Source organism: Haliotis cracherodii, unplaced genomic scaffold, assembly GCF_022045235.1.
Source record: "Haliotis cracherodii isolate W230 unplaced genomic scaffold, xgHalCrac1.p SCAF_13, whole genome shotgun sequence".
NCBI classification, from domain to species: Eukaryota; Metazoa; Mollusca; class Gastropoda; order Lepetellida; family Haliotidae; genus Haliotis; species Haliotis cracherodii.
In genome coordinates, this window is record NW_027266268.1 from 35,029,234 (window position 1) to 35,052,457 (window position 23,224).

Consider the following 23,224-nt stretch of genomic DNA (forward strand, 5'->3'; position numbering starts at 1 on the left):
TAGCTGATGGCCACAATAGAAGGGTGTTTAACTGTTGGAGGGGCAACCCATCTGTTGGGACGGTATTATTCTGTAGCCAGGATTCGTTAGTCCGGACCCTTCGTCCAGACACCCCATTACTTGGACGATATTTCACCGTAGCCAGGGTTCGTTAATTCGGACGATTTCAGTTATAACAATTTTCAAGGTACAACATGCAAATTACAAAGACAAATCATTTCATGTCATCGATCCCAATTGCGTGAATCGATGCTCATGATATTAATCACTCGATTATTTACAGACCGCCGTTATATAGCTGGAATATTGCTGAGTGTGGCGTTAAACAACAAACCAACCAACCAACCAATTTTATCAGAAAAAGACGTGTACAATAAGGTACCTCCCTGTGGATAATACAGGTCAGAAGGGTCCCAGTGCCCCATGCTGGTTCTTGTGAGCTGATGAATGGGAATCGGTAGAGCAAGACTTGCCTGCCCTTTTTGCGGCCTTTTGGTATGACCGGCAATACAAGTTGCCAAGCAGTTCGCATCAGTTCAGGTCGGATAATTGAACTCTGGACAATAGTAACATTGTGAAGGTGTTCTTTCTTTCAAAACGACGTTTCGGTACGCTTGGTGTATAAGTCAATAGGATCAGCTCCAAACATTAGATAAAGAACAATGTGTCATTGAAAAGATTTGACAACCCACGTCCCTGTACATGTTTACCTACGTCATGCGCTGTTGCACGAATATTAACTTTCGAAGGGACCTGTTATCCACATATGCTAAAAAAGGACGAGATAGGGCATGGGCGACCAACTCGGCAAGCTCCGTCATGGTTCGGAAGGGTCTTACTTTGTACCATCCGCTGTAGTCCTACTGATATATTACAACGACCAGCTGTCGCCCCCCAGACCAGCTGTAGGTCCGCACACACATATTGCATGACTCCATTTGTCCACTACAAGATAGGACGGCACTGACCAGGCGACCTCTCCAAGTCATGGGTCAGGCCATCCGACCAAGTCGATGTCCAACGTTCATCTCCCGACACGCATATACTTAAATATATCTAGGCCACGCGATCCCATGGAAAAGTCAAAGCAGGCATTTAGAGAAGTTGCTAGAATTTTCGTTTACTTATAATGATATCATCATTGTTCAGTCATAATAAGTGCTTCAAAGCCGTATATTCCCAATTACACTCACTGGTTGGTTTTCATATAAATGAATGGCGGAACGCAAGAAGATCATTATTTCTTCCGTATGCGTTCACATTTCATCCGTATGTGCTCACATTTCATCCGTATGTACTCACATTTCATCCGTATGTGCTTACATTTCATCCGTATGTGCTTACATTTCATCCGTATGTGCTCACGTTTCATCCGTATGTGCTCACGTTTCTTCCGTATGTGTTCACATTTCATCCGTATGTGCTCACATTTCAATCGTATGTGTTCACATTTCATCCGTATGTGCTCACATTTCATCCGTATGTGCTCACATTTCATCCGTATGTGCTCACGTTTCTTCCGTATGTGCTCACGTTTCATCGGTATGTGCTCACATTTCATCCGTATGTGCTCACGTTTCTTCCGTATGTGCCCACGTTTCATCCGTATGTGCTCACGTTTCATTCGTATGTGCTCACGTTTCTTCCGTATGTGCTCACGTTTCATCCGTATGTGCTCACGTTTCATCCGTATGTGCTCACGTTTCAGTCGTATGTGCTCACGTTTCTTCCGTATGTGCTCACGTTTCATCCGTATGTGCTCACGTTTCTTCCGTATGTGCTCACGTTTCTTCCGTATGTACTCACATTTCATCCGTATGTGCTTACATTTCACCCGTATATGCTTACATTTCATCCGTATGTGCTCACGTTTCATCCGTATGTGCTCACGTTTCATCCGTATATGCTCACATATGGTATTGCACCGAATATCCTTTTTGTCACTGATGTCTCAAATTTGGAAATGTCTTCCACATGTCTACCATAAAACAAGTTTTACAGTGGCCTAAAATGTTGAAACACTGTTCAAACAAATTGTATGCGATAGGAAAATTTGTAACCCCTTACATTTACATTTGTGATGGGAGATCCACCCAATGGTTACTATATATGTAAGATTGACCTGTGGAGTGCCATCTAAGCCGATCGCCTCCGTGGTCTAGTGGTAGAGCGTCCGCCCGGAGACCGGATGATCCGGGGTTCGATCCCCGACCGCGTCATACCAAAAGACGTTAAAAGATGGTACTTGTTGTTACCCTGTCTGGTGCTCGGCATTAAGGGGCTAAAACAAGTACTGGTCGGCTCGGAGTCAGTATACTGTGTCTGAGTGGGGTATTCATGTTAAACTGCATGGTATCTCAGTGAGCTAGCACTATAAATCGGCATCAGTCCAGACTAGTACAAGCAGCCACACAAACACACACACGTACATGCACGTCGCAATATAAGTGCAATAATCTTGGAAGCGACGTAAAACCCCTTTCACCTCACCATCTGAGCCAAAACAAAGTCCGACTGCCGTGTTTCATGCCCTGCGCGGTCAATCTAAGCTGTTGGGCAGCTGACCCGCACTGGCCATGACTTTTATCGGACGCAGCTGACCAGTGCATGACCTTCTGCTACTGGCAATCCCAACACAGCTGCTGTTAACTAATTTGTATTGTCGCATTGTGATTTCTCACATAGATAATTATACTGAACTTGTTCAAACTCTGAGGTGATTGGGGGGCGGATGTGGTTGGATTAAGATGTAAATACATCATAGGAATAGGCACGCTGCTATTTATTACTGTAACCATCAGCCTGCGTATTCCGTCAAACCGTATGATGGACCTGGTCATTTGTGTTTACTATCATTGCCTGCACCGCGGGCTGTGACAAGGAAATATACGCCAAGGCCGTCAAAGGTGTCTGGAAGACCATCGTGATATATGTGCAGTCGGGTAAGCCCAGTAGCTATTGTAATTCAAAGCAAAGCCGCCATGCAAGTTTATAATGACTTTTCATACATGTATGTAAGAAAAAATAAGAAAATATTTGATAATGAGTAATGGCTTTTCCAACCTATAAACTATATTTATGCGTGATTCTATGATTTATTGGCTATGCATGTGCAGTCTAAATTAAACCCGGGATGTCTCCAAACCTACAGGTTTATGTTGGTTTAATTCTGATGTCGTTGAAAGCACCGAAATATCACATGTTCCCCTGCGAGTACCTTACAGGTACGATTGCACGTAGAAAAGGAACAATGTTGATTAACATGATGGTCAAGTATACAAGCATGGACGTGACTTTCTATTACGCATACCATTGAAGCACAATAGATCAATGTGACTTCGAGGTTCAGGTGTGTTCCGTTCTTTGTCACTATTTGAAAAGGAGTCGACTTAACCGCTACAGCACAGAGATACATTGGGATACTTTGAATATTAAAGCAAAGAAAAATGAACTTGTGCTTCGCACTTATTGATTTACAAAATGTGAATATCAAATAATATAATACATGCATCAATGGAATCATTACACCTGCGGAACCGCTGAGAGGTGGAATGTATTGTGTACAAAACAGAGCTTTGAAAAGACCGAATAGTTTGGCTCTGTTTTAGGTATATTTGATACTGAATGATTATACATCCGAAATCACTTGTTTCTATATATTCACTCGAACACTGTTGTGTCGAACGTTGATGTGTCGAACTTACGATTGTCTCGAAGTAGAAGCATGGTACCTCATTTATCCCGTTACTTCATCATTTTCGGCTATGTCGAACCTCGAATAACTCGAAGTATTTACGTAGGCCCCTTCAACTTCGGCACAAGGGTGTTGACATACACCAAGGCATGATGCCATGGAGGGAAAAAACCCTTTTCGCAACGATTCAAAACAGTTCCCTAGGTGATTTATAAACTATATTTAACAACTCCCAAAGCCTTTTAACGTATGTGAAATGTGTAAACGTAATGTATATAAGTGGGGAGAAACTGCACAACATATGCCACTGGGATTAACACAGGGAATATAGATGAATGAGCAATGTCATCCTAGCAGTCACATCATTAGTTCTAAACAACGCATCCTGTTCAACGCCCCATTCAATGATATACTCCAGTATATCAAACCGCACAGACAGTCATAAAACAAACTAATTACTACCTGAAAAATTACAATCAATAAATGTTGCCAGATTGGCCTATTTCCGTAGGCAATTAGTGACTCAAAGCATGAACAACGATCTGCACTACATATACATGTGTGACAGTCAAAGCACCCAATTTTCCTTTGTCTCTTGCGACAAGCCACGAGTTCCTGGGAACACGGGTGTTATACTCTCTGTAAGTTAATTGATCAAATTTTCAAAAGGCGTTGACACTCATTTAATTCTGTGTGCGCTTTTCTACACGTATGTTATCATGCTTGCGAATAGTAGTATTTCTGCATGTAATCAATATTATACTTCTAATGTTTATGTTAAGTATCGGTGTGGATAAATGTGGGTAGTGTGGTGTTAGTTGTGTGTGTGTGTGTGTGTGTGTGTGTGTGTGGCGGGGGAGGGGGGATATGGGTGAGTGTGTGTTCGTGTGCGCGTGTTTGTGTATGATTGGGTACTCTGACACGTTTTCAGAACACCCTGACACGTTTTTAGAACACTCTGACACGTTTTTAGAACACTCTGACTTCCTGTCTCACGTTTGTTAAACTCGTGCACGATTTTGGCGTGGTCTTGTACAATGAAGGCGACTTTATCTTTATAATAAGACCATTCTCGTGGAGAGAGCAGTTGCGTCAAGTCCCCAGGGCTGGTAAGAAGTTGTAGTGTTCGTCGTCTGTTAACAAATAATAGCTTATCGGAGAATAACACCGCACATTCTTAGTAGTAGTAGTACCGACCTGTCACATTTCACCCTCACTAACTCTAGAGAGGTGCGACCTGTTTTAGATAGGTGTGTCTCCTAAACTGGCTTCCATGCACTGTTTCACTACAGGTGTGTCCGAGATATTAGACGAAAGCGCTGACATTGGTGAGAAATCGTCGTGGTCGTTGACTGTTCCTGTTAACAAACAATAACGTATGGGAGAATAACCCGTTGCTTTATGAGCAATAATACCGACCTAGCAGATTCGCCAGTCCGAAACACGCCCGGTAATACACCGTAGATTTGCCACATCCCCTGAAAGTAGACAGAAAGAATAATCATTGAGTGGACGTTAGTACTCCACAGTTACCCGTGACAAGGCATACTTTACCGCCTCCTCATAATTCTTCCGGGACCGTGAGTGAGGGTATAACAACAGGGTAGTGGTCAAGGAGAGATATGGTTTAGAAACTAAACTAGGCCTACCGCAAAGGAATTATACAGTGACAGCACTTATGGAAACATTTACAAAATTGGACATTTTTGACAATCGATTGGTCGGTCACACTCTGTCACCTCCGTTCACTATAATACTTGTCCAAAGGACATGTTGAACGATGTAGTACATGTGAGAGATAAGAATGCTTTAACGAGACGAGATACGTTCTGTAACTATTCTTATAACAGTCGATAGCGGGTGGCTCGTGTCATTCGCTAGTGGTCAGTCGGTGGTGATACGCCATTTTGAAAGGGAAGGGTAGAAGCATACTACTCGTGGAAATAATGTACGAGGGTCGTAGGGGGGGGGGGGGGGCGCATAGCAGTGTATGTCGGGAGGCATTACGGTCAGGGGATGCTGGTCTAGGGTATGTTCCAGAAATCCAATACCTGTCTTTAAAATCTGACGAGATACGTTCTGTAACTCAGAGGATGGCGGGGCCGCCCGTGTCATTCGCTAACGGTCGGTCGGTAACACTACATTCTAAAATGGAAGGGTAGAAGCATACTACTCGTGGAAATAATGTATGAGGGTCGTTGGGATCGCATACCCGTGTATGTCGGCTGGCATTACGGTTAGGGGGATGTTGGTCTGAGGAATGTTCTAGGCGCTATAGGTCTCGCACACACACTGCTGACTCTGATACCTGTAAGAACAAAAATGGTGAACGATGTAGTGCACTGAAGAGAATCCAATACAATTACTGTCTTTTAAAATTTGACGAGATACATTCTGTAACTATTCTTGTAACAGGCGACCACGGGCGGGCCGTGTCATTGGCTAGCCGACTGTCGGTGGTGATACTTCATTTCAAAAGGGGAGAGTAAAAACGTATAATACTCGTAGAAATAATGTACAAGGGTCGTAGGGGTCGCATACAGGTGTATGTCGGAAGGCTTTAAGGTCAGGGGGTGCTAGTCTGGGGAATATTCAAGCCGCTATAGGTAAAATAGCGATGCCCTTGCACAAGTCTACAGGAAAAATATTACTGAGGGAAGGCGCCCGGGCTGTTGCGGGCGTGATCGGTGATGTCGTGACCGGTAGTTCGAAAGCCACGGAAAGTATAAGGCGGCGAAGTAAGAGGGTCCTTAAAGCACTTTCGCCGACGTTATGGGACCATTCCCGTCAGGATCGCCGAGCAGTAAACGCAGAAAAATAAGTATATGCACTCAGACACCCATGAAAAATATACGCCGGGATAAAGAGAGGACTTTGGTAGATGCAAACGGGAGTAGCCGTAGCGCGTTATTAAAAAGAAAGAAACGTAGAAGAAAGCTTAAGAGACGCTTGTTATTTTATTAGAGACAATACGCATTTTTTCATTATTATGTCTGGGGATATGGGTCACATACAATGCGGTAAAAGCGAACTGGATTTATTTCCGCTACCAGGCATAGTTTCCACATTGACCGATTCACACTGGACATACAACAAAGATATCTGATCGACGGGTACCCTTAAAGATTGAATTCTTACGCAGCCCAAATAATTTTTACATGTTACACGCTACAACGGCCCGGGACGGTACTCGCGTACCCGGCTATGCTTGTTACATACTTTCCATCGAATTTCATGTCAGACAAGTTAACGTGGCACCCGCCATTAGAGATGGTCATATTAAAGGTCCGACGTGTGGTAGCACTGTCAAATATCCTATAGCTCGGGTGAAAACCACGGCACACGACATTCCACAGGGCTTGAGAGAATATAATTCTGAACATTTGATAATGGGTCATGTTCCCAAAAGAATAGTACTCGGACTCGTCGACAACGAATCCTTTGCCGGGGTATCGCAAAAAAATCCTTCCTGTTTCAAACATTTTGGTTTGACCAAAGTAGTTGTAAAAGTAAATGGTCAGAAAGTAGGTAAAAGATGTCCTACCGTAAATTTCCAACCCAACTCTACCAGGCTGTATGAGACATACATGGAGCTGTTTAGAACTACAGGTGGGCTAGGTAGAAATTCCACGCACACCTTTACTCTAGAAGACATTTGGTACTTACTTACTTACTTACTTTGGAGATTTAACGTGCGCTTTCCGACTGATGCGTATTTCGCACACGGGCCCGGCCAGGCCATTTAATGTGTTTCCGAAAGGGGCGAAGGTGGCCTGTGCAACCCTAAGAGGGGGCTTTAGGGGTTGCTTATATATAATTTGGGAATTTTGAGATTTGGAATAGATGCCGATGGGGTTGGGGAGGAGAACTAAGGGAGCTGGGTATGGTGGATGTTTGTTTGTTTATGTGATTTTGATTTGGTAGGTTATTATGTTTTTAGATGCGTTTTATTAGTTCCGTTTTGATTAAGAATACGCCTAAGGCCTTGAAGTTTTCTAGTTTATTTTGTGGGTTTAATATTGCTTCTAGAGTGAGAGCCTTGTTTAGATTGAGGGTGGTTTGTAATGCGGTTCGATGTGTGAGGTAGTGTGTGCAGTGGATGAGTGCGTGTTCTGGGGTTTCTAGTTGTTTGCAGTGTGGGCAGTTACCTGTAGTATGTTTTTTTTAAATTTTTTAGGTGGTTATTTAGGTTGGTGTGTCCTGTTTGGAGTTTAGTGATTACTCTGTCGATTTATTTTGATGGATGGAGAATTTTTGGTTTGGTTAGTGGTTTGCTGAGTAATTTTTTTATTTGGCTATTTGAGTTTAGATATAGGTTATGCCATTTTTTGGTGATTTTTTTATTTTTTTGTACGAGAATTGAGCGTTACACGCGTTCGGATTTAAGTACCAAGGGACTATTAGTACGCGTAATCACACCTATTTAGCGTTGACTTTTCGCCTTTTGCTGCGAAAGTAAGTAAGTACCTTTTGCTGCCATTCTTTACCCGCTCACCATATCCGAGGAAGTTAGGCCCCGCCCCTCTAAGGACACGCCCTATGTGAAAGGTGGTCTGTGTTAGCCATTCTACGCCTGAGAGTCAGAGAGTGAGGTCGCATATTTTAGAGTCTCCGCTATGAAGTCCTACCCAATATTCGATGCCAGTAAGTCGCAGATGGTTGGAGAAAGGAATAAACTGACTGTTTGTTGTAATAATAACGGTACCAGAGAAGTAGCGGCGATATCAGACTCTGATTCTGCTAATGAGGACAGTGTGTCAGTGGACAAGAAATTTAATTTCGAGACTCCCAGCGATATTGTAACGGATTATGGGCCGAAATGGAAACTGTCATGTCACTATGGTTACATTGAAAGTACGAAGAGACACCAGACGGGAGGGTCAGAGTTAGATTCCCGCGGATACTCGCTGACACCCCCGGGGAAAAATAGGAGGTTGCTGTCCGATTTAAGCGCGAACTGTTACGACGAAGTTATGGTATACGGACACGAGAGGATGGCTACTTTCAAGGATTGGCCCGAGCAACTTGTTCAGAAGGGTACACAGCTGGCCAGGAGAGGATTTTATTATACCGGACATTCGGACAAGGTCGTGTGTGCTTGGTGTGGTCTGAGATTGTGGAAGTGGAGTGCTGAAGATGACATTGACTTTGAACACAATCGGTTTGCACCCTCGTGCTCTTTCCTGAAAATGACATGTCCTAGTAGATTCGACAATGATGAAGTCGACACGAGGGCGGGAAGAATGTACACTACTGTGTGATAAATAGTACCCCAGGGTTTCTTGTGGTTGATATAGCGTTGTCTACTTTTAGTGTAGAGACTACTAAAGGGGCACTGATCTAACGCAATTCCCCGGACTGGTTGTTGCCTTTGTTATTGTTTTTTTCCCCGTGAGTACCCGGATGATACGCAACGCAACTGAGCGTGACCAGAGACTGGGCTACCGTCTGCAAGGACAGCTAAATAAACATGGAGGCTGGAGGCAATATTTGTTTTACGCATTTTTGCATAAACACTGATTGGTTAACTGTGATCTATAAAGATTTCGACAAAGGGCGCATGCTAATTAATTTCTCCAGCCTAAACAAACAGACAAAACGAACGGCGGAGCTCATCGGATGTCGTCATTTGGAAATACCCCAGATGGTTATGGTTTAATACTAAAAAAAAGTATCCATGCAGTGAAAGCATTTTCTGATTCCGGCTTGCGTCGATAATACGATTACTACTCCACGTTTTCTCGTATAACCCTACACTTGTGTATTTGTCGTCATTTACTTGATGCTCAGTTAATGAATATATAAAGTACTATTTATTCACGATGTATATGTAAGAGGATGACTTGTGAATAAATATTTTGTAATGTGGTACCTAATGTTTTTAAAGTGTTGCCGTTGTTTACCTCGTGGGGTATGTTTGGGGTGGTCCAGCCATATTAGAATATCACCTTCGTGCAGTCGAGTATTGTAGAGAGCTTTACATAGGCAGCACGACGCGATGTTTTTTTTATAGATATTGTTTGGTAGAATATCACTGTCATACAGTCTTGTATTGTAGAGAGCTTTACATAAACGGGACATGTGATCCTTTTTTTTGAGTGTGTAAATACATTTGTCTTACAGTATTGTAGAGAGCTTTACATAGACAGTAAGACATTTACAGGCCTCCTTCAAAACATTTTTTTTATTGCTTGCCCTCTGGGTATTTATGATACGAGGTAAACAACGCGACTCAACACACCATAATACTACTCTTACTACTTTACCGTTTTCTACCTCCCATGATATGTTTTTTCATTCCGGTAGAATACCGCCGTCTTCCTGCCTTGTATTGTAGAGAGCTTTACTCGGCCGGGACGACCTGCGGGGTTTTTGTTTTGAGTGTCTAGATACATTTGTCTTGCGGTCTAGTAAGGTAGAGAGCTTTACATAGACAGCACGACATTAACAGACCTCCTTCAAAATTTGTTATTTTATAACGTTTGACTATTGCGCATTTATGAGGTAAAAACGAGACTGACGGTAATCGAGAGTACAGCCCTCGCTAGTTTATTCATCGATTCGCTGAACAGTGACGTTACAATATGGCAGACACTATAGGGCCACACACACACCGTTGTCCGGTTCTGTCGGTCATTTTGCGATGCCGCCCATTAAAAATAATGCTTGCTGCGGTTGACGAGGCACGCACAGCATAACGACCACCGTAGGAATACCGAAATATCGCAACACCACAACCCGTTTATTCGAGATCTAGACTCAAACTGCCCTCCCCGAGCTCCGTTGCACGCTCACTACCTATACAGATACACTAGCAACGTGACTAAAACTCACCCAACTTGAGATTTACCCCAACTCACTGCCAGTGTTTACATTCGTAACCGCTTCCAATATATACAGTTATCTCCTTTTGACCGTAAGCGCTTGTCACAAACACTAGAAACCACGATTATGATCGCCGTGTTGTGACGGCACGAGAAGAATGCGTTGTACGACGTCACACACACCCGTAGTGAAAGGTCACGCGATGTTACACCCGTCACCCCACGATGCTATGACGATACGAACAAACACACGAAAACACGCTTATGATCGTCGTGTTGTGACGTCACGAGTAGAATGCGTTGTACGACGTCACACACATCCGTAGTGAAGGTCACGCGATGTTACCCACGTAACTCCACGATGCTATGACGATACGAACAAACAAACGAAAACACGCTTATGATCGTCGTGTTGTGACGTCACGAGTAGAATGCGTTGTACGACGTCACACACATCCGTAGTGAAGGTCACGCGATGTTACCCACGTAACTCCACGATGCTATGACGATACGAACAAACAAACGAAAACACGCTTATGATCGTCGTGTTGTGACGTCACGAGTAGAATGCGTTGTACGACGTCACACACATCCGTAGTGAAAGGTCACGCGATGTTACCCACGTAACTCCACGATTGTAATAATTGTTTGACAGCGTGTCGTTATTTTGTATATATTTTATTTCACATGTAATAAAATGGATTTTTGTTAAATGTATACACTTTTTCGTATTTTTTAAGAGAACACACACACACACACACTTGTGTTCTGTCAGGACACGCATTAACAGAAATGTTTGTTATGGTTGACGAACCACGCACAACACGACGATGACCGTTAGGATACAAAACCACGACCGCCATGTGCTGACGTCACGAGTATAGGATGCGTTGTATGACGTTACACACACACACACGTGATCATACGACCACCGACCCAAAATGGCGATCACCATAGGGACAACCCCCCAAACACAACAACAACGTAGGTTATGGCCGCCATTTTGTGACGTCATCAAGAGGTATCACCCTCTTTCCCTAATACCCCATTGATCTATTGTTATTTTCCGACTCCATTGTTCTCTTAACGATTTAGGTAAACACCCCAGGGCATTCATAGGGGCCAGGGCCAGACCAGCGAATTTCCGAGGTGACGTAATATTGCATAATATTACGTACCAGATTATCTCGGAAATTCGCTGGTACCACACTACTGTGTTCATGACCCAATCTTGACTTTAAACATTGTGTCAGGATATGTCTTAATTTACCCTATCAGGATCATAACGTTATACATATGCTTTTGTGTCTTGTGTCTCGTAGGCCATACCTGGTCGGATGTTATATTTTATTGTTTGTGTACGTGTTTTAGTATGAAGAGTATATAACATGTGAAAGTATAATAAACATTATTCTCTCTCTCTCTCTCCCTCTCTCTCTCTCGCTCATTCACACCTGACTAACCGAATAAGACAGGTTGCAACGGGTGTGTGTGTGTTTTACTGGCCCAGACTCGATAACTTACAGGCCGTCGTTGCATAGTAGCCAAACAAAGCCTTATTGTATTCATAATGTATGCGATATGCGTGAATACATTGTGAATGACGTATTCCGGTTTTGTGGTTCGTGTTCAAATCAAGTGCGCCCCATCGTTCATCTCCCACCAACCGCGGTATTCCTGGTCACATTACTATCGCTCTTCTCAGCATCTTAGGTATGTACGTCTTTCAAAAGTGGTAGGTAAGTAGGTATGTATGTAACTGTAATATTGTTTTACGAGTCCGAATTATATATGCATGTGTATTAGTTTTATAAAGGACGTTGTTTCACAACCGGGAGTACAAACAAAGCCAGATAGGAATTAATAATTAATTTTCTAACTAAACGTAGCGATTAACCCCCACCAAATTCACTTGACAAATACTCACTCAGATTAATTAACTTCATTTCAATCCACTCCCAGCCTACCCCCGATCATACACACATACCCTTTCAATTGTTTCACCTGTTACTTCACTCCTACCCTCCTCTCTGCCTACCTCTATGTACCAATACTAGTACATTATATCATCACACTAATACATCAACGGCAATGCTTGATCTCCTGAACCATATACATTAAAGAATATACAGTACACCGGAACAGTATAGAACGTCACCGTCGTATGTGCTGTCACAGCCACCCTCGAGGTAGACAATGTCACCACAGTCGTGATGTTACATAGACGTATAATAAGTCAAGTCCCACATCTGCTCTATCTATCTTCCCTACATTAGTTACGGTACTTGGCCATCGTTACATCCATGGCCAGAATTTAGATGTTGAAAATATCAAATATCCAATACGTTTACAACTTCAAACTTGCATTTGTTACAATATCATGCTAAGAAAGTTAGAAGTTCATGCACAAAGATTTACACTACACATTTCATTCTACAATGTTGGTGAGGATTTTACAAACGTATTTACAACAGCCGGGACACGGCTTATATACCCATTAAGTTACGTACTAGATATGGTTCAATTGTGTGAGAGATCCAATGTATTTTTATACTATACCATATCTATGACTGCACAAATTTCCATACATCTATATAAATTCCTGTCGCTCTACATAAATACATATTCTATACAAATTATACATACAACACTATATAATGTTCAATACAAAAGAACTTCAGAGTGATCAGGTCACAGCCTCTTCTATTCAGCCTCTCACTCGTAGGTGAGGCACAAAAAATCAATAAAGCTTTAAACTCCAACTCCAAGCACTTTACTTATTACTGTAATATTCAAACATTATAGCTTACTCACAAACCTCACTCTAATGTCGACAGTCAAATTGAATTAAAAGATTGTGTGATGTGATATAAAGGACATATATAAGTCAGTCTCGGTCACGAACCCTGTCTGATAGTGTGGCCTCACGCGTTTTGTAAAACGGAACACCTCAAAAGGGAGGGCTTATATCTAAGTAAACACACTTACGTGAGATTCTGATATGACCTGCGTATAAAGGACGAAGCAGGCTAAGCGAGAAAGTCGTCCCATCATGTATCCCTAGGACGGGAACAGGGTGCTATTCTATGCCCTTCTTTCTTCCAAACAAATGTTTCAGTAATGCATGTGGTAAGTTTTCATTGTATCATTGTCTTGGAAGCGACAGATTTCTGATGAGATTCCCGCTTGCATTTGTAATGTGAAAGGGCGAATGGACGCGTAGATTAGGAGAGGTCGACGACGGTACATCAGAATAGATATTTACAAAGCTGATACCAAGTAGGGTGGGGATATTTGACCCTGACCTCGCGGGCCTGTATATGTTTAGTGGGTTGATTGAGCGTTGACATACCAGCTGGAGGAAATACCGGTCACATTTGTCGGAGCCATAAACGGACATAGTCTTACATTTCGTCTAACCACATGGTAATTACTAGCAGATATTGTTCACCCTCCGTCATCCTTCCATCACCCAGAGAAGTATCTTTCATTTCCCTCTGAATCCAGATCGAATGATCTTCGTCCAGCTATCATTCTCTCTCGTCATATTGGTGTAAGATGGAAAATATGCCTGATTCTTGTTACCCTAAAAGATGTTTGTATGCTGTATCTTGAAGCTGCCAGGGGTATATGCAATGGGACATCTAAAATTAAGTTGCGGTTGTATAAGTTTGGTTTTGATCGAGTATATTCGAGTCTGAATGTCTGCATTTGTAACACGTTTGTCATGATTTATCAAAAGTCAAGATTTCGGTCACTGAAACTCCTTTGCACTTGTTTCGGCCACATCCAACACTGTACACTGAACATTACTTGCATCGTAGTTATTGTCATTAGAATATGTGTTTCGCATACAGTGTGTATGTGATTTGAATACAGAAGTTGGTCATTTTATGAGTCACAGTTACAATTGTAGATGTATTAGAAAACAGGCTCAACATATGTTTTACTGAATTAAGCAAAAGGAGTGGCATTTCGCCATTTGTCCAACTGCACTTAATATGTTTTTATCCCAAAACAGGCACCGGCGTCACCAGACGGGGATTGACTCTCCTATGTGAAATAGACATCACGATTAAGCCCGTTTTATGCTTTCCAGTGATGAAGTCACGAGCGAACATCGATGGAGGCTGGGCGTTGGTGGTCCTGGGGGCGGTGGTCTTCAACCTGACCGTAGTTGGGACAGTCACCGTCTGTCTGGGTACCTTATTATTACGTTCAAAATAGTACTAGTTTCAAAGGGGGCGTGGGTGGCCAAGTCGTGTTAGTTGGCTTATTTCGCTTTGCTGCATTGCGTCCATTAGGCGCGCCAGAAGCCAATGAGTGGTCGAAATCCCTCTTTGTTCTGGTACTGACTCAATGTATGTTGGCACCATAACGGTGTGCTCATGGACTTGACGAACGTGGTTGAGACCAGAATCATTTCTGGCTTTGCTTCCACGCCGTGATATATCTGAAAAGATGTTCTAAGCAGCGTAAAGCACAACTCACACACTTCTTTAACCTGGGCCCATTTGCACAAACGATCTTAGCGCTAAGACTATCGTAAGCGTATGTTAAAGTATGGGAGTTAAGATCATCTTAGCCCTAAGATTGCTTTGTGCAAGTGGGCCCTGCTCACCACGTTTGTAGAGGCGTCAAAAAAAAACCTTTGGATGGCTTATTAACAGCTTTTGTTGGTGAAATGCTTAGTAATAACTGATCAATTTATTTCGTTTGATAACTATTTCTCTTGACATGATATTTATACCAGTGTTAAACAAATGCATTATAGTATGCAGGTTAATACATAACCTCTTGGAGATGGTTATGTGCAATGAACATTTCTTTTACTAGGGATGTTCCAGGACCAATTTCTTCAGCATTACGATGGCAGCACGGCTTTTATTAGCTTGGTGTGCTCCCTCTTCATCAGCCTACAGTCAATATTAGGTAACGGTAATCACGGTAACTACGGTAACTGGGTTATCCAATGTCACATGGACCAGCATTATGCCCATGATGCGTCAATGTATGTTCTTCACGTTCTCGTTAATCTGTGTTGCTCTTTATCCTAATCACGTATGACACATCCTGTTCTCTCCTAGAATACGAAAATCCCGATTTTGATGAGTAGTAGAATATATTGTATGACTGTTGTACATAGGATGTATATGTTGTCTTTCGCTTTTGTGCTGGGCATTGTAAATGTACAATCTCATTAAAATCAGATCTAAGTTTTCGCTTCCGCAAAACAAAGATCTGAGGTCATGCCATTACGGGTCACGTCAGAACGACTTTTCGCGAACTTTGACCGACCACTGAAAAGAATAACCGCCGATAAAGTCGATATCAGCCAATGAGATTTTTCGAGCTTTACGGCACTCGTTTCAACCTGACGACTTCCATTTCAGACTAGGCTTGAAAAATATGTTGACACAGTTTTCGATTAAATTTTCAAAACTGAACAAACGAACATTCCGGAATGTTTAATATATTGTTGTGATTGTATTGCAGAACTTCCCACGTTCTTTGCAACGCCTCCTCTGCTCAAATGTTTATCCCGCGGAAGCGAGAGATAAACGATATTTTTGACGGAATCATTCTGTAACTGTCGTTCGGAATACCCCGTGTTAACGTTTTCGAGGTTGCATGATTAGAATACACATTCCGACTGTCACTTTCATGATCTGGTAAGCGACGCTTTGATTGGTCGGATGAAAGGTCGTTCTGACGTGACCCCAAATGGGATGTCCTCAGATCTTTGTTTAGCGATAGCGAGAACTAAGATCTGATTTTAATGGATTGTGTAAATGTACAAACTATAGCATCATTGTGGAGAAGCCGCAGGAAGAGTGGTTCAATCAATGTTAGACCCTTAACTTTATCAGAAGAGATGCAAGTGGACCTCCTTGTACTAATATAAAAAGCAAGTCTGTAAATAATATCGAAAAAATAACTTACCCTCAAAATGCTTGATCAAAATAATTCAGACTGTTGAAAAAGAAAGAAATTGTCTTAAACAAAACTTCTATTGTTACAAGAGGATATTTCTAAAAATATATGTTGGCTTTTAATGTTGATAAAAAAATATCTGTTTTGGCATCTGTGGCTGAAACAATATGGTCGGTCCCATATAACATATTCATTTTGGTAAACCTGACATTACCAAGCGTCCTTCAATACTGATGTACATGTAAGGTTTTTGTATATTTATGGCATCGCTTCTGAAGTCACAAGGGCTCTGAAGCTCACATGCAAGATGTCAGATGCTATTTCAAAAATATTCCCAAACAAATACACAGCCATTCATATATCTATACATTAATGTTGTGTGTTGTAGTTAAGTGCGATGTAGGGTTTTGGTATTTTGTTATGGTTGACCTAATTACCCTTAATCTAAAGTCTCCCTCTTAATCTAGTGGCATACCATGTATTTAAAATGTACCCGGAACAACTTGGTTAATGAAACTGAAATTTAGAAGTATTTGCTCAAACCAAATCTCACTACTGACATTCCTTTATACAATCGTGTGAGGATACAGTATGTACCAAACAGGATAACAACAAGTTCCAACTTTCAACGTATGATTGTATTCCGCTGCTAAGAGATGGAAGCCCCGATCTTCCTCTGCCGCCTCCGTGGTGCTATCCACTGCACCACGGAGGCGGTGGTACTAAAATGTATTACTTGCATTTTACAGCACAAGTTTCCAATTAAAAACGGTCAATACTCTGTATATATTGCAAGTTTCCAATCAAGGTGTAGATTTTGCACTTAGTTCCCCATATGACCATGTTAGACGGTATGAAATACTCCCAGATTTGCCTCTCTTTTGCCTACCAGGATCTTTTGATCGTGGGTTCGAACCCCACATTTGCCAGACTATGTTCCTTGGTTCCTCACCATCAGTCCTGATCTTGTGAGTTTGGTACAATGGTAACATCAATGACATTCATCACGTTGGGCTCTCCTCGACCAACTTTATAACAAATAATCTTCTCAAGGGGTACTTGTGAACGATTCGAAGGGAATACTACTGATCATGAAAGGTGTCGGGCTAGTTGGTTACAACGTATTTTGTAGAAGATATTCGTTCATGTATTTAGAGAGACACAGAGCCTGTCCTACAATTTAGGGTAACTACATGTATAATTATTATAATGTTTAGTTTGTTTTTCAGGTCCCGTAGCGAGTGTCATCTGCAACACCTTCAGCATACGTACATCTGTAATGGTTGGAGGAAGTCTACTGTCAGTAGGACTTGTGGCATCCAGCATTACCGACACACTACCACAACTGCTTGCTTGTTTCGGAATACTCTCAGGTGAGATGTCAACGTGCCCGTTCAAATTCATTTAGAGATGCATGTCCTATCTCCTTTTGTGTCTGTCCGTCCTTTCAGGTTGGTCGTTTAACGCCGCACTCAGCAATGTCATTTCGAGCCTCTGTCCATCCACCCATCGTTAACTCATATTTTTATATGTCCTCTGAAACAGACAATCTAACAAAGAGAGAAATGTTTATGGACCATCACAGTAACTGTGTCTGTCAAATGCCTTCTCTGAATTCGTATCTGATTTGAACCACGGCGGTCATTTTAAAAATATCCATTTTTCCTGTGCATTTCTTGAATATTATGTAATGCGAAACCTCGTGTAAGTTTCTCTGTTAATCAGTGTTTTCATGTTTACCTTCGTATAAACAGCTAATTGTCAAATTCTGAAACTTATTCTAGGAATATGAAGATGAGTTTTTCTATAATTGTGTTTTGTTCTGTGATTCGGAAAGAATAACATTGTTAAATCAATAAGTTAGCAGTTGGAATAAAAAAGTACTTTTATGTACTTTGTATTTTGAAATGATTGATGCTTACTTGACTTGCAGGAACTGGATTTGGTATTGTCTACACCCCAACTGCCATAGCTGTTGGCCATTACTTCAAGGAGAAGAGAGTACTTGCCAATGGAATCGCTTTAGCTTCAGCAGGCATCGGTATCCTGTCAGGCCCACATTTGATTGGCTGGCTGATTGATCAGTTTGGTTGGCGGATTGCGATGTCCACACTTGGATGCATCACAGCTCAGATGGTGGTGATGGGATCTCTGATATTTCCACTTGAAACGACGTCACGCACAAACGAAAATAGAATGTTCTGTTGCCTCAGGAAGAAATACAGTGCCGCACAAGCGGCGGAAGCAGAGGATCTGTATTTCGAACCTCCAGAGTCATCTGAAAAGTCTTCCTGTCTATGTTGCAGGAAACGTTGTAACGAAAGTGTCTTTGGTGACAATAGCAAACAAGACAGCACATGTTCGGTTCTGAAGAATAGACTCCTCTGGGTCTTCAGTCTCAACTATTTCATGGAAATGATGGGCTATTCTATTCAGATTGTCCATCTGCCATCCTATGTACGTTCGGTTGGAGTACCACAGACCAAAGTTCCGTCACTGTTCACAGCCTACGGCCTCACTCTCACTGTTGCTCGGTTTCTTGGCGGTGCTGCCTGTAATGACAAAAGTATTGACCTCCTAATGGTATACCTATCGTGCCAAGGCCTGAAAGCTATAACTGTGATTTTAATGCCTCTGTTTGCACATGGATTTGCTGAACTTCTCCTATACCAAGTCTTATATGGTATCTTCTTCGGATTTAGTTACATTTTATTGACGCCTATAATTGTGGAGTTATTCGGAGTAGCGAAATTGGCAACAGTGTTTGGACTTACCTTGTGTGTTGGTGGTATGAGTTATCTGATTGGTCCAACCATTGCTGGTATGTTGTTTCATTAGCTATTTGCCTGAATGTATATTCAGGAGTGACGCCATTTGCATTATGTACACATTCAATTCTCGCAATTATTATTTCAACACAGGATAGACAGCTCTGACCACTACGGTTAGCACAGAAACAACGACTACTAACAGTAGTTGTCGGGCTTTGTAACATGGCTCACTGGGTGTCATCACAGCATGGGATTTTGTATATGCAATCAGTAAGCGGTGTTTCTTGCCAATGCAAGACTTGAGGACACTCTGCTATAAATGATATATTGCCGAACCCAAAGTAAAACTTAAAATATAATCGCTGACATCGCTTAAATTATTAATACTAGTGTTACATATTTGATATGACCCTTAGGTTAGGGTTAGGGTTAGGGTTAGGGTTAGGGTTAGGGTTGAGTCTTGCTGTGGCTACTGCTCTCTAAATTAGTATCTACTAAACATTGCTGCTGCAAATATAACATGTCCTCGTTGGTTTTAGGTGCACTGTTCGACATGACATCATCCTATTCTGCGGGATTCCACATTGGAGGTAAGCATGCGATTTTCATTTAAGACAGAATATGTTTCGGTCACATTTCAATCATAGGTTTTTCCCTCTGGGTGAATGAGTGAGTGAGTGAGTGAGTGAGTGAGGCACCGCTTTTAACAGTATCCCAGTTATATCGCGGCGTGTCAGCTTAATGTGGGAGGAAAGACCGAAGTGATGCAGGTCTCAGACGTTTACCACTTCGGTGAAACCCACGAGCACGGGTATGGTGCTGACAAACCTGGAAACATAATCGGGGTGAACCGGGATTCGAACCCACAATCATAGGTTTCTGGCGTGTCCAAGGGACGCAACTCTACACAGCGAATCGCGGCGCCTTAGAGGACTGGGCCACCCGTGCCCCTTTCCCTCTGAATAAGAAGACCAACCATTTCTTTGGATACCCTTTTTCATAACGTACTACAGGTCCACTGACGATATATTTGTTGTAAAACCAGTTGACAAATTATTTTGTAGCAGAATTTCCGGAAGCTGTAGATGGTTGGCCCCAAACATATATAACAGCTTGTCACAAATTGTTAAGCACTCTATACTGCATAATTTACCCATTATTATCGCGTTACGCAAGCAACGTGTATGTTTCATGGATCAAACAAATCATATATAATGTTATGGATTAATGATCAGTTTGAATATATATGAGCTTCATTTTGCAATGTTGGACGAACTACATTTCTTTATGCAATGGCTAGGATAGGTGGCAATAATGCTTTCCTTATTTTCGGAGGTGTATTGTTTTATGTGAGCTTTGCTACGAGTTTTTCATTTAATAGTTCAGATTCAGGATATTGGCATCCTTAAATGTGATGTACATGTTCATATGCTTCCAGGCTCAGTGTCTTTTCTTGGCTCCATGCTCTTGTTCCTGATTCCCATCTTGAGGAGAGACGCCAAAGTTCCTGGACAGTCAGAGAACAAGGAACATTTGATTGTTACGGAGAACAAGGCACCGCTACTTGTTTCCGAGAACAAGGACCAACTGATACTTCACGAGAACAAGCAACCACTACAGAAGAAAGAAATAGAGAGTCCATGCTAAAATTTTCTCCCATGAGTCTTTAAGGATCAAATAGATGGACGTCGAAATTTCATCTCGCCGATAGTTTCAAAGGACCCCCTTTTGACACTTTCCTGACACAGATCTATTTCGTATATTTTTTTTATTTCATTGTTAATAATGGAAACACCAAGAATCCCATACAACAAGAAGAATGCAATAATCACTGTACAAAACGAATCATATGTATCCTTAGTGTATCACTTTTGAAACGCCGTCCTTCCATGGTCAGTACCTAGCTCGGGCGGGACATGTTTACCATTTTCGCGAGCACATGGTGGCATCAGTGATATTTCAGTGATCGATTTATATAACATTCATCTTTATTTTAACTCCTGTGGGATCGTTGGCAGATAATAGAGACTGGTTGTTATCTAGCGTTGACAGTTTATAACTACTTGACTGGGATTCGAACACATGATCATCGGATGCAATTCTCAGAGAATACGGAACCCCCGGATCACTGTGACATGCGAGTCGTTATTAATTACCAAGCTAGTTTTTAAACCATCGATGACATTGAATGGCGATATGTTTATATCTTTGTTTCTACATTCATTACCGACAATGATTTTCATACTATTTATGCATATTGTAATCACAAATCAAAGAGGTGTTAAACAAAACTCACTAGTTTTGGATTAAACCTTTTAAGTCATGTGTGCTGATTATTACACACTGTCCACAATACGGCTTGAAACATCTTTATTTATGCCCGTACCATCATGTTGGGGCACGGGTGGCCCTGTCGTCTAAAGCGCCGCGATTCGCTGTGTAGAGTTGCGTCCCTTGGGCATGCTAGAAACCTATGATTGTGGGTTCGAATCCCGGTTCGCCCCGATTATGTTTCTAGGTTTGTCAGCACATACCCGTGGTCGTGGGTTTCATCGAAGTTGCAAACGTGTAAGACCTGCATCACTTCGGGCTTTCCTCCCACATTAAGCCTACACGCCGCGATATAACTGGGATACTGTTAAAAGCGGCGATAAACCCAACTCACTCACTCACCCGTACTGTCATGTACCATCATCAATGGTTGGGCAGCCTAGTAGTAAAGCTGTTCAGGTGTCACGCCCAATGCTCGGGTTCGAATCCCCATATGAATACAATGTAGAAAGCACATTTTTAGTGTCCATCGCCAATATAGGGCAAGACGAAACAGCGATTTATAACCACACAATCACAAACTGTCCAGTCAGCATTATGTGTTCGTATTGATCTAGATCATTTTCAATTCATAAAAACAAAGTTCGTTGTTGGCATTGGATATATTTGATGTTGCCTAATAATATGTCTTCTGTTTGTGTTGCTGATCATGTCTTGGATTACTGCGGGCGCAGCTACAAGAGGATCTATACAAGTATATCTTGCTTACTTCGAACATACTCCAGTCACTTAACTTACCAACATCGGTCCCTTCTCATATTCCGGGACAGACTCACGTCAAACGTCGGGTCGGGCGAATAACATACTGTGTGTCCTGGATCACGTGTTTTTCCATGTCCTACAGTCTGTTTTTTGGTTTTGTTTGTTGTTTAACGCCGAACTCCAATATTCCAGCGATATGACGTCGGTCTGTAAATATTTGAGTTTGGACCAGACAATCCGGTGATAGACATCATGATCATCGATCTACGCAATTGGGATACGATGACATGCATCAACCAAGTCAACATAATTCAAGCTGGTTACTAGTTACCCTGCTTGAGATTATGGGGATATTTTAAACTGCGGCATGGTATCTCAGTGGGCTGTCACCGACATTTGTCCGGTCCAGTACACACATACACCCACACGCACACGGACTCAAACACACACGCACGCACGCACGCACGCACGCACGCACGCTTACTTAGGTGCAATAATCTTGACCACGGGGTCGAACCACATCTCACCACACAATACCATATATTTGAAGACATATGTTTTCGGAGGTTCGGGGAGAGCAAGGAGTTTTTAAAATAGAACAAAAGTGCATTTATTTGGGGTAGTATTCTGTGAGGTCATCCTTAATATTTGAATGTCTCAGATCACATCGAACGACGTTCAGCAGGGATATCAGTGACTTTGCCGATTGTCGCGCATCATCTAACATATACAGTCGTGCCTCGTTTATACGGACACTTGCGTCATTTCACAATTCGTCCGTATAAACAAATTTCCGTATTACTGAAACCAGCTTCTTACTGGAAGAGTTATTTCCCTTCAATTATGCAACTCATGCTTGTCTTGCTCATCGTCTGAATCTTGCTCCGGCTGTGTTACGGCTTGCAAAATGTCAACATCACTGAGGGACTCGCCAGTCACCTCTTCCTCATCACAGTTCACATATTCCT

General features: G+C 42.1%; 2 protein-coding genes across 2 annotated transcripts; one reads left to right on the forward strand and one right to left on the reverse strand.

The window, feature by feature from the left end:
* Positions 1-1,237: 1,237 nt before the first annotated feature.
* LOC139458644 (GRB10-interacting GYF protein 2-like) lies at positions 1,238-1,897 on the reverse strand. Its single transcript, XM_071240062.1, has one exon. The coding sequence runs from the start codon at positions 1,895-1,897 to the stop codon at positions 1,238-1,240; it is 660 nt and encodes a 219-aa protein (XP_071096163.1).
* A 2,410-nt stretch (positions 1,898-4,307) lies between these two features.
* Positions 4,308-21,412, forward strand: LOC139459247 (monocarboxylate transporter 12-like). Its single transcript, XM_071240695.1, has 7 exons — positions 4,308-4,335; positions 14,618-14,719; positions 15,355-15,450; positions 17,682-17,825; positions 18,386-19,273; positions 19,763-19,813; positions 20,662-21,412. Exons 2-7 carry the CDS (start codon positions 14,620-14,622, stop codon positions 20,868-20,870), a joined length of 1,488 nt encoding a protein of 495 aa, XP_071096796.1. The 5' UTR covers positions 4,308-4,335; positions 14,618-14,619; the 3' UTR covers positions 20,871-21,412.
* The last annotated feature ends 1,812 nt before the right edge of the window (positions 21,413-23,224 follow it).

What these genes read in the sequence shown, in the direction of transcription:
- LOC139458644 (XM_071240062.1), bottom strand. Translation starts at nt 1,897, where the DNA reads ATGAAACGTGAGCACATACGGATGAAACGTGAGCACATACGGATGAAA.
- LOC139459247 (XM_071240695.1), top strand. Translation starts at nt 14,620, where the DNA reads ATGAAGTCACGAGCGAACATCGATGGAGGCTGGGCGTTGGTGGTCCTG. An exon ending in CAGCCTACAGTCAATATTAG is followed by an intron (nt 15,451 to 17,681) that starts GTAACGGTAATC and finishes TTTGTTTTTCAG; the next exon opens with GTCCCGTAGCGAGTGTCATC. An exon ending in TGCGGGATTCCACATTGGAG is followed by an intron (nt 19,814 to 20,661) that starts GTAAGCATGCGA and finishes ATATGCTTCCAG; the next exon opens with GCTCAGTGTCTTTTCTTGGC.